The sequence below is a fragment of the Diorhabda carinulata genome, chromosome 3 (assembly GCF_026250575.1).
Source record: "Diorhabda carinulata isolate Delta chromosome 3, icDioCari1.1, whole genome shotgun sequence".
NCBI classification, from domain to species: domain Eukaryota; kingdom Metazoa; phylum Arthropoda; class Insecta; order Coleoptera; family Chrysomelidae; genus Diorhabda; species Diorhabda carinulata.
Window position 1 is genome coordinate 23209993 of NC_079462.1, and position 12083 is coordinate 23222075.

The 12083-nt window shown below is 29.3% G+C and overlaps 1 protein-coding gene across 7 annotated transcripts in view; it reads right to left on the reverse strand.

Annotated features, from left to right (window-relative positions):
- Positions 1–12083, reverse strand: part of LOC130891024 (protein phosphatase 1 regulatory subunit 12A) — a 68224-nt gene that overhangs the window by 44386 nt on the left and 11755 nt on the right. For 4 of the 7 annotated variants that reach the window (XM_057795499.1, XM_057795496.1, XM_057795495.1 and 1 more), the window contains exons 2-6: positions 4976–5225; positions 4101–4263; positions 3856–4000; positions 3571–3775; positions 2887–2973 (exon numbers count right to left, since the gene is read on the reverse strand). In XM_057795499.1, the coding sequence (XP_057651482.1) occupies positions 2887–2973; positions 3571–3775; positions 3856–4000; positions 4101–4263; positions 4976–5225 (850 nt within the window). The remainder of the gene's footprint in view (positions 1–2886; positions 2974–3570; positions 3776–3855; positions 4001–4100; positions 4264–4975; positions 5226–12083) is intronic. The other 3 variants (XM_057795501.1, XM_057795497.1, XM_057795500.1) reach the window with 1 other exon arrangement.

Sequence of the window (12083 nt, forward strand, 5' to 3'; positions counted from 1 at the left end):
ACATATTTTTATTATTATTAATATTATAGTCTGTTCTATTTATCACTAATAGCAGGATTTCGAGAAATGTTCAAGTTTAAAATAATCCTAACTATTTCTCACTATAATTCAAAATTGATATTCATTGATACTTATGAGCTTTTATAGTGCAAACACAAATTTACTTAAAAACAAGTTATGAAAATATTGTTAAATATTTATCGCAATTAGTAAACAATAATATATGTTGATTTTAGGTCTATAGAAAAATCGTTTGATGTTTAAATATATGAATCGATATATCACCTGCTGCATAAATATCAAACTACTATCGACTACATCAAAATTTGATCATTAATGATTGGCAATGGGTTCTGTTCTCCTATGAAACTGGTGTTAGCCTTAAAGCTCCAGACGTGAGCGTGTCTGGTGAAGGCAAAGAGAAAGGTTTGCCAGCTGAAATATTTCTCCTAAAGTGCTTTTTTTTTGCTTTTTTAAGTTTGCTTCAATCCTCCTATGAAATTTGTCCCTATACGCACAAGGTCTATGAATGCCCAATATTCTTCAGACAACATTATTATCGACCATGTAATGCCTTTTGCTACGTTTGTTGGATCAAAGTTTTTATACATACAGGACAACACTCGTCCCTATGTGGCTAGATAGGACACCACGAGGTCATTTAACAGTCCAGGTATGAATCCTATAGATGATCTATAGAACTATCTTCAAAAGAGAATTGGGAGAATATACCGCAAGCTTTCAATGTCAAGCATGCCGCGACGCATGAATGCAGTGATAAGAAGCAGAGATGGGCCTACGCGGTATTAGGGTTGTCTCATATGCATTTATTCTCTTTTACTGATTTTTTTTCTTTTTTTATTCTCAATTTAGATGTAAGATAGCTTATCTATGCATTTCCAGCAAAATAAACTTTTATGGAAAAATTAAGGCAAATTAAGGTTATGTTTGATAAGTGCCTAATGATTAACATCATAGTTAAGATTTGCGAATTCATTTTGATTTCACTTTAGTATTGACAAGTGGGTGCATTTTCGGTTAGAATACAATGAACTGAATGAATGTCTCAGCTTGTCATTCGATTTGATTCACCATATCAAAGTGAGAACAGGTGAGTTGATATTATCAGCTCAATTTAGACAAAATCAGATCATTTTCAAAAGGAAAGCTATAATTATTTTAATGTAACCTAATGTTTTATTTTGTGTTTATATTGTAAATATTTAAATCAATAAATTAATTAAAGTGGTGCGTTAATTTTGTCCAGGAGTTTAGTTACGTTGAAATTTACTAAATAGATTTATAATTTTACTTTACTTTAATCATTAAGATATTTTCAAATTTTAAGTAAATGAATCATTTCCAAAATTCTTTTTTTGTATTTAGTTCCAAGTATTTTGAATTTTTATTTTTTGGTGCTCTATATTTTCCACTACTAAAGTTCTATGACAATAAGCAAGCCTGAACTGTAACCATTCAAGATATAAAATAGTTGACTAGCTCTATTAATACATTAATAATCACCGACTTTTTTGAGACATAAGGTGACGTGAATTGAAGTTTAAATATCTTAAGGATAAGGCTAGATAAGAATTCATTGACATATATTTTTAGTTTCATTTATTGGTATATGAGCATGGTCCCCACAAAAAAAAAACACAAAAATTTAGGAAAAACTTAAGACATTTTTCCTTGCTGTATATACAAGAATTTCTCCAACAACTAACCAATTACATATTTCAATAAATATATTAATACAAATTATAAAGGACATAAAATATTATGGAAATATTTCACTCAACTAAATACTAGAACACCCAAAAATAAAAGAAATACGATTGTGTCGCTGTTTACATGGGGTAGACATCTCAGTATTTAAAAATTAGATTGAAAGGTCATCACCATGATAAAGAAAACTAAAATTGCATTAATAAATATACCTACATAAAGACCTAAACAATTTGTGTAAAATTTATAGATCTCTTTGCATATTTTTTAAATGTAACAAACAAGAAAAAATTATTTTTTGTGGTTAAAGGAAATTTTTAATTTGATATTTATGTTATAGGTGATCTATATATTAATATAATTATGCAAATTCCAATGTCAAGTCATATTTTGGTAAAGAACTAAATAGATCAAAACGTTAATTTTTACCTGTGTTTTTAAACTCAATTACTTAAAAAGAGACCTAAAATCGTGAAGATTTATCAAGGAAAACATTATTTAAAATTTGCTGATTTAAAAAATTTCAAATTAATTAAAATAGTTAACATTTCATTAAATATGTTATTAATTTTAGTATTTATATTCATATATGTTTACAAATATTTATAAATGACAATTTTTTAGACGTCTTTTGTCCTCAAACACACTAAATAGATGTATTTATGCAATTATTATTATGTTAGTAACTTTCAATAATCTACAATACATTTTTTACATACAACATTCCAAAGTCTACTGCTATTTTCTATGATCGATTTAAGTAAATTGAGATGGTAAATGTTGTAGTGAATTTAATATTGCCAGCTTAAATATTCTAAGATCAATGACAACATAAATTACTTAATTCGATAAGGAACAAACAGTGATACTTTGGTACAACCCACAAAACAGATAAACCAATTATGTAATTATATTTGATTCTGTCGAATCACTGTCATTATAATAAATCAAATTTCAGAATCATCCTAAAAAATATTGAATTCTCTTTCCTGTAGCCATCTAATTCATTACATTGTCACAGATTCGACAATTGTATGTTAAAAATAATCAAAAAAATTTTGACATATTTGGTTCATATAAAGTGTGTAGACAAATTTAAAAAGAACATTTTAAAAATTAGATACATTAGTTTAGTAACTGCACATTTATTACATTTACCCTCGTCGGAGCTTTCTGATTCGCTTTCAGAGCTGCTCTCTGACTCCGTTTCTGATTCCGATTCACTTTCGCTTGATACATCCATATCTTTATTGCCGCAAGAAAAAACCAAATGGTCATTAAAATCAATAAAAAAAACTGATAATTAAAGAGAAATATCAAGTAAAGTGAAAAGTTTTTAATTGGCTTTTTATACAAATCCATTTTGAAAAAATATCAGTTCTTTCTACCTCCTCCATTTATCACAACCGAATTTAGTTCAGAGAAGCCAAATCATTAACACATTAGAAAATATAGTTTTTATTCATGAAAATTAATAGACAAAACTTAATGCCAAAAGTTCAAATGATATTGTTCCATAAATTCAATGAAGCAATAATCAAATTGGTCCAAGAAAAAAGAAGATAATACAAAAATTAGAAATGCAGTATCACAGTGTTTTGTCAACATTTTTTTAATACCTTGTCACTTTATATAGAATAATAAAAAGGCAAAAATTAATTAATTCATTAAAATTAATTTGCTATTTGCAAATGTTGTAACGAAAAAAAGTCCCATACCTCATAAGTTGTACCACCTTAGATCTAACAAAAATTATAAAACAAAGAAACAACATTCTAAGCCTTCATTAAACAATTACTTATAACTACCAATGTGATATATGAGTGGAATACAGGTTCTTACCTGTATTTTCAATAACTTTATTATCATTATCTGCATCCACTTTTTTAACTTTGCTTGGTGTTTCAGATTCCAAATTTCTATCATTAATATCTGTCCTTTTCTTCGATATTCTTCTATTATAAACATCTTCCTTGTTTTGTTTCCGCCGCAGATCCTCTAGTGTCGACAACATATCTGTATCACACAAGTCAAATGCTGTTTGGCCCTAAAAATTCATTAATAACATATGTAAACAGATTGATATTAAAAAAATTAGAATATATTGTTGTAAATGAAGATAAATACCACAAAGTTTTTAGCTTCCATATCTGCCAAATTTTCAGTCAGAATTTGGCACGCTTCCTGTTGCCCCCAATGCGCAGCAGCATGTAACGGAGTCCAACCATCAACATCCTGCACATCAACATCAGCCCCACATTGTAACAATATTCTGAAATTATAACATTTAAAACCCTAATATCTAGAAAACCATTGGTTTTTTTGTTAAATATAAGCTGGGAGAAACAATTCATTGTTACTGAATCACTTACTTTATGACATCGGTGTAACCTTTCGCACATGCTACATGTAAAGCCGTGGCTCCATTTTTAGGGTGCGCAACATTCACCAAAGAACTTTTTGTGGCTAACCAATCTTTGGCATCCCTCAACATTATAAGTTCTTCTTCATTTCGAGCTGCGTCACAATCAATACCTAAAATAAATATCAATACATATATCAACAAATAGTTAATTTGACACATTAAGTTATTTTGATAAACATTACTGAAAAATTTGTAGAAAATTATGTCAGTATTGAAACAAAATATTTAAAAAAAAATATGAATGTTTTTAAATGTGAATTCGAATTTGGATTAACAAATTTAAAAAAAAAATGGATTTGTCTCCATCATGAGAAAAATCAAATAGGAAAAGTCAGTAGACTACATGATAACCCATTTCCTCTGCTAAGTTTAACATAAAATTATCTTAATACCATCATATTATATGCCAACTCTATAAAAACCTGTACTTGAGTTAAAACCAGTTCATATTTTCATTTAACAAAAAACTAGTTATAAAGAGTGTGTTTTAGTTATGATCCTAACAAGAAATTTATAAAAAAGATTTTAAATTAGGTTAGGGTGCATATGTATATAGTATCTACATTTGAGTCCAGAAATTTTTGTAAATGATGCAATGCACTAGTAAATAATTATTTTACAAGAACCCCACTAATAACTTCGATGAAATGAATTAATAAATATAATAAAAATGATTGCATTCAAAATATGTACTTAATAGAAAATACTTTTATTATTTGGCCTCCTAACAGTTTATTTCAGAATATTTACACAACGAATTGGAATTATTGGACAATTTGACAATTCATCGTGTCATCATTCTATGTATATTTCAAATGTTACCTTTTTCTGCAATCTCCTCCCTGAGCAATGATTCCATCTTTGGACACTCGGCAATATCAATTGCCAATTGTCCATCATTATTTACGGCAGCTACATGTGCACCTTTTTCGATGAGATATTTGGCGATTGAAAGAAATCCACAACTGGCAGTAGCGTGAAGAGGGGTCCAGCCTTCGTTGTCTCCTCTGTTGACGTCGGCTCCATTTTCCACAAGAAACTCCACCATATCTAGGTTGTCGTCGATACATGCCTGAAATGAAGGATGTAATCATATTTTACTTTGTTTATTATATATAGGAAGCTTTTAAAAAAATATTCTTTAGCACATGATGTAGATTTGAAAATAGGTATTTTGGATGGATTTTATCTATACGCAGAGTATAAAACGGTAGAAAAAATATTGAAATCAGAAGTAGAAGTTGATTGGATGAGAAATAAAAGGATGAAATAGAGAAATGAAGAATTTTTAATGGTAAATGCTTGGAAGTGGGGTCCACCTTATTTTTAGTCATAAATAATCGAAAAATTCATATATATAATTATATATTTTTTTATTTAAAATAAAAATGGGTCCTAAGTTTGTTAACCAGAATTTCAATACTGTCTATTGTTCTTGGTAGTTCTAGCAACATACTTACAAGCTATCGCGAATATAATCGTTGTTCTTGGCCGTTTAAAGTTTGTTCTTATTGTTCCAGAATATTATTTCAAAAAAAAAATTCGACAACAATAACTCGCGAACGAAGAAAACCGAAAAACGTGTTTTACTGATCGGAAGGATCAGCCGATTTTGCTTATTCTTTAGGCTCTTTTTTCTAATTTTCGGTAGTACTTACTTGTAACAACAAATTTTGGTTCACTAGTTGACTCGATATTTATTGATTTATCGATATTTTATGCTAGCTTTATATGAATTTAGGAGTAATTGGGATTTTTCGCGAACGGCTTAAGCAACAAAATCGCGGTTTCAGCAACTAAATGGAAACAAAAAAGCTACAAATTTTTCGTATTTTTTTATCGATTCCTGTTAATTTGACACTGCTACCTTGATAAAGATTCGAGATATCGCCATTATATGATATTATATTCTATCTTTTTCTTAGATTTTTCAAGGCTTCTCCGCCTTCTTCTACAATAACTCGTTAAAATTATTTTCGAGACATAGCAGTTTTAAAGGTTGTTCAACATTTTTCCAACCTATCATTCGAAAAAAAAAAGGTCTTAACTCAAAGAAGCGATTTTTTTTCAACTCCAAAAATGTCATTCTCAGACTCATCCCATATACCGTTTTGAAACAAAGTAGAACAAACCTAGAACAACCTTTAAAATGTCTGTAACTTCAAAGGGCGGTAGTTGGTGGTTTTTGGAATTTTTATTGGTCAAAAAAATGTTTTTTTATCTCTCAAATGCGCTGAAAAAAATATATTGTTAACATAAATTTTTCGATATTCATGACCCACTTAGTTGTTCAAATTTTACAGTTGGTTTTATTAATAAACAAAATAAATGAAACCTTTATAGCATTGTTATAGGTAACGATAAAAAAATTGTTGTTATAGTCGTAGATAAAGTATAGTATTTAACTTGATGAATTTCATCATTCGCCTGCGACAAAATTTTTCAGTCGACCTCGTATTTACATCCTTTTAATTTTAAAATAACACATTTTTATTGTACTATTACATCGTACAAATTAGAACTGAGCTATTTTCTAAAAGGCACGATAGGTTTTTACTTTTCTGGATGTGATGCTAAATAAAAAAAAACTAACGACTAACGTCGTAAATCTGGCGAATGCGTTAACCTTGTTGGTATCCAGCCAATATTGGAGAATGGCGAGAAACTTCGTTCATCGACCACAAATTTCAAAATTGCCAAACTGATTACGCAACGAAAATTCTCAAATCATAAATGAGTTACAACATTCAAATCAACGCGGTTGCCAAAATGTTTATGAAATGAAAAATAAACTGCTGAAAATAAAGTAGAATAATTATTTGAAGTTATTAGCTTTTATATTAAATGAATAAATTTTTGAGGCTGTTTGTTTATTATACTTTTAAAAAGCATGTAAAATTTATTGCAATATCTTGTCACATTTGAGTCATTTTTTAAGGATCATTTTCGTAATAGAGTAGGAGAAAATTTAGTTATGAACTCAATTTGTATTTACAAACAAAAATATGAATATTTTGCCACACACGACAAAATAATTAAATATTTGTCGAGGCATCAGATTTTGGATCCATAATCAAGTCATAGAGTTAATATAAGCAAACGTAAAATCAGAATTATGAAAATATAATCAGTCTCCAGAACTGAGTACAGAGGTTGTAGAACCCATTAAGATTCTAGCAGTAGACCGCCAAAAACTTTGGAAAAACTGTGTTGAACATGTTATCAAAGAAGAAGATGAGTATGTGGTATCGCTCTGTTTTCTTTCTTTCGTTTTATTTGAAAAGAATTCATTTCCCTTTACGGTTTTTGCTTTGAAATTTGCCAGAAAAAAAAAACGGATGGATAGGGTACAAAAAGGGCTCAGTTTACGTCTGGTACCCTGTTTAAACCAAACTCCCTTACAGGTGGGTACATTTTTAGAAATACTACTACTAGTATTCAAGAGAGAGACACATGTATGAATTTGAGAGCTGTAGTACTGTTAGTTTTTGATTTTCAGCATTTTGAGTGAAGCAACCCTAAAGTTATCATATCGTGAATGAATTTGAATATGCGAAAGATCTATTCAAAGAGGAGGTCGAGCCAGCTCACAATCGACCCAAAATAACAAAAAATTGATGATTCTGAGCAGTGTTTGGAACTATTTAATGACCGCTATAATCGTTGTATCGCCATCAAATTATATAGAAAAAGGATTTTTTCTATGCTAACACACCTGTTATATTAGGCAATAACGTACTAGCCCACTGATATAAACCGCGAAGACAGTCCTGTTCTAATATGTTGTAAAAGCTAAAATTAAATGGACGCATCCGCTATTTGCTTATTTTTTGTGACTTATTCAATTATCTCTCATTGAGACAATTTCTAAAAAAAGCTTTTCATTTTTTTACATTTGTTTGCGACAAATTAGAGATTTCCAAGAAACAAATATTCCAGAACGTGATGATAGTATATAAAACGAGTCTTTGGCAGTCAGAGAGTACAAATAAACAACAAAAATAAAAAAAATACTTTGTAGTTCTAAAAAAAATGGTCATAAATAGATGCAATGGTTTAAAGTTTTTATGGGATAATGGGCTTGCATTTTATATTAAATTATTTATAATTTAAAGCACTTCTTTTTTTTCGGATTTTTTTAGGTATTATTTTCAGAAACAACACAGACATATTCAACTACGTCGAGTGTATCAAATCAGGCTTCGTCCAAATACACTAGATTTCTGTTTGAGTCTATATATATCTTAATCTAAGGGTTGTTTGGAATGTTCATTCGAATGCGTTTCTGGTCTAAAGTAAGGAATCGCGGCTCTAAATGCGCTGATAGCTTAAGCATGCATAATTTTACATTGAGCCTATTGCCTTTCTATATCTTCATTTGTCGCTGTTCATTTCGTCCACAACTGAGAATATTTTTTACAGTAGCAGTTTCATTAAATTTCCTCAAATTTCAAGACACTGTAGACTTGGAAATGCGAGAAATTCTGTCAAAATATGTATCATTGAACAGTAAAGATCAGTTTCTATCTCCAAAACCAACAATGATAAATAAATTAATTTTTTCACGTTTACAAACTTAATTGTAATATTCAAATGTACGTTTTTAGAGTGAAAAATTGGTAATAAATGACATTTGACACAACTGACAAAAATCAAGAAAAAATTGTACTAAACATCCACATCCTCCCATAGTAAACCCTCCAATCTACATATATTATGATTCTTATACGAATAGAATTGTGTAAATTAGTATACACGCGAAATGAGCATTAAATACATTGAATGTGTACAAAAAGTGTCCCCGATACATATAAATAATACAATCGTAGCATTAGAAAATACATAATTTTATTAGAAATCTTTGGATTGCGTGTATCATCAAGCAATAACCAAACTCTTAAAAGACACCCAGTATAGTCGTCGAACGTTGTATTCTGTAGCAAGTTATTATTATTCTTGGCTAGTAGACTGGAAAGATCACGAGTGTTAAATAAGTTGAGAGACTAGATAATGATTTATTTATCTTAATTTAAAAATGTCTACTCTGAATGTATATTCGCGAATGTTTGAAATATAGATAGTTAAACGTATTTTACTCGAATCATACATTTTATTACGTTAATTTAAACAGATTTATAAATATTTGAAATACATAGAATCCCGTATAACGAAACGAGGTTAAGATCAAATAATATAATTTAAATCATAATGGAAATTTTGATGTGTATCTTTTTATTAAGACTAAGGAATAAAATTTTAACTTTGTCGTGACACACGAACCTCACACCGATTTTTTACTTTGAATAATGACTGTAACTGAAAAAAATATGGGCCACGAGTTTTATTACTTAATATAATATAAATATTTTAGCAAAGGAACAAAAATAAAAGGAAAAAGTAGAGATAGAAAACATACGTCAAGTTATTCGCTGTAAGGGAAGGCATGGTAGGGGAAATTAAATCGACTGAAGCGTTCGCAGTGGTCACTTTGAGCATTACGGGAGGCTATTATAACCGAAATTATAAACAAATACACGTTAAAGTTTTTTGTTTGTTTCAATTATAATAAATTAAATAAAAATGGGTCACCACAGTTGTTGTGTAAATTTCCAACCGCTACATGGAAAAAAAAGTAGTACCATAACTTTATTGTTATCAAAAAATCTTCGTAAAATTATTAAGTTTGGTATAAGTAAATAATAATCCTTAAGATCTGACGTAGCTGGAGGACGGAAATCAGATTCTCAGCTTACTATAGAGTCAGGGTTATTGGATTTATTGGAAGACAAAGGTTTTCTAGAAATTAAAACAGTGATTGAAGTGGCAAGAAAGTGCAAATGGTTATGCCACCTTTTCTAGAGAAAAAAAGTGAATTTTCAAGTGAAGAAACTCAACAGTGTTGCAATGGTTAGGATTCACGTTGAAAGAATTATGCAGCAGTTAAGGTCTTATCAAATATTGCATAAAATTCCACAACATTTGTTCCACTGCATTGACGATATTTTACATATTTGTTATGTTTTGGTAAATTTACAGCCTCCAATTATTTCTGATAAAAAAGATCCTGAAAGTGAGGGATGAAAAATATTTTATCTTATATATTAAAAAAATTGATGATTTCCATTCCGAGTCCGTTCAGGAGTTCTACCCAACCGATTTGCTTAATTTTTTTTCAATGAAAGGTATTGATGTACAGATCAGCCATCAACCATCGGATTTCATCTAATTTTCACCATTCTCAAGTTATACTCAAATGCGATTTCCCCCTGTACATTACTTATGGGAGTTTTTCACATACACACGTTCTATCCTCAATATCTCAGGTTCTATTCAAGATAGAGACTTCGTTTTGTTTTAAGAACACTCGCTGAAACACCTTCTTTCTTTTGATTTTTTGAACACTTAAATCGGTTGAGTTGGAGAGGAGCTAGGCGCGGACATTCAATGTGGAGTTATGGAGCAATTTTTCTACATTCAAAGGTTCTAATATAGCTACAGAGTTCGTTCTTTTCTATTAGAATGATTTCTGATACTTATTTAATTGATTCGATGCTAGCGAAGTCGCGGGTAAAAGCTAGTTACTCATGAAAATTGTTCATTAAGTACTTAGAATACAAACGAAAATTTGTGAAAAATTGTAAATTTATTGTAAGCTTTTAATAAAATTAATAATTAAACTTTTTGTAATAAACAGTTATATTCTTTTAAGCTTGTTTATAACTAACAAATTAGTAACGGATAATAAAATTCTTTTAAATAGACATTGTAACATACAATAACACTTTTTACTCATTTAATAAATATTGCTTTTTCAATAACTAATTATAAAAATATTGTTTTGACTTTTAACTAATTAGTATAGTTGTTAGAATCACAACAATTTTGACTGTTACGCCATTATACATTATAGATGATAAATTATTATCGAATAACGCGAGAATTTATTAAAAAGCTGTCAAAGTTTCGTCGATGATCCTCAACTTCTCTCACATGTCCAGCAAGAACAAGATTTTTACCCTTGGTCATAGTTTCTGGTTGAAATTCATTTGATGGCTGATGAACTGAAATCCTGTTTTTATAATAATATCCATGTCTTTGGTTCAACTTAAAATAATAAAAAATATTCACTTATTCTATTGAAAAAACAGTTTAAAGCAATTTAACCTTATAAACGTTCACTGCATTCTGTTATATAATATCATTATACTTGTGTTTTTGGCTTGTTCAAGATAATTATAAAATTGTAGTAAGTATTAAATTGTCACATTTTTTTTGACGACTAATTTTTAACTATTTATTATATATTATATATATATATATATATTATTTATATATTTAACTATTACTATTGAAAAACGTAATAAAACATGCTCTGACAGCCTCCCGTATTTCATATTTACTGTGGCGCTGCAGTCACACATCGAAATTTGACAATTGGAAGAATTAATAAAGAAGATGAATATTATCCGTGTGAAGCGAAAACCACAAAAATAAAGAAAAATTATTTAATTATTACAAAGTTCACCTAATTAGAAAACAATTAATCAAAAATTGTGATTGAGGGTTCCTTTGAGCGTGCCTACAAGTCGAGTGGCTTAAATATTGACTTTCAAAACGTGATTGCAGCATGTCGTTTTGATGTCTTAAAATATATAACTATTTGTATAGATAAATTTATTGGCAGACACTTATACCGGTTCCTACTATATTTTATATAATTTCAAAGTTACTTTTACAATTTTATACAAATTTACATTATTTCAGCAAAGCTGCAATTTAGATGCAGGCAAACCACGTAGTTCTTACTCAGTCGTGCTAATGAAGAAGCATGATTGACTTTTTTTGTCTTCATTGAGCATGTGAAGAAAATGCACCATTTCTTAACAACAGTACTGTAAATTTCAACTTCTCAAAATGTTATTCATATGTC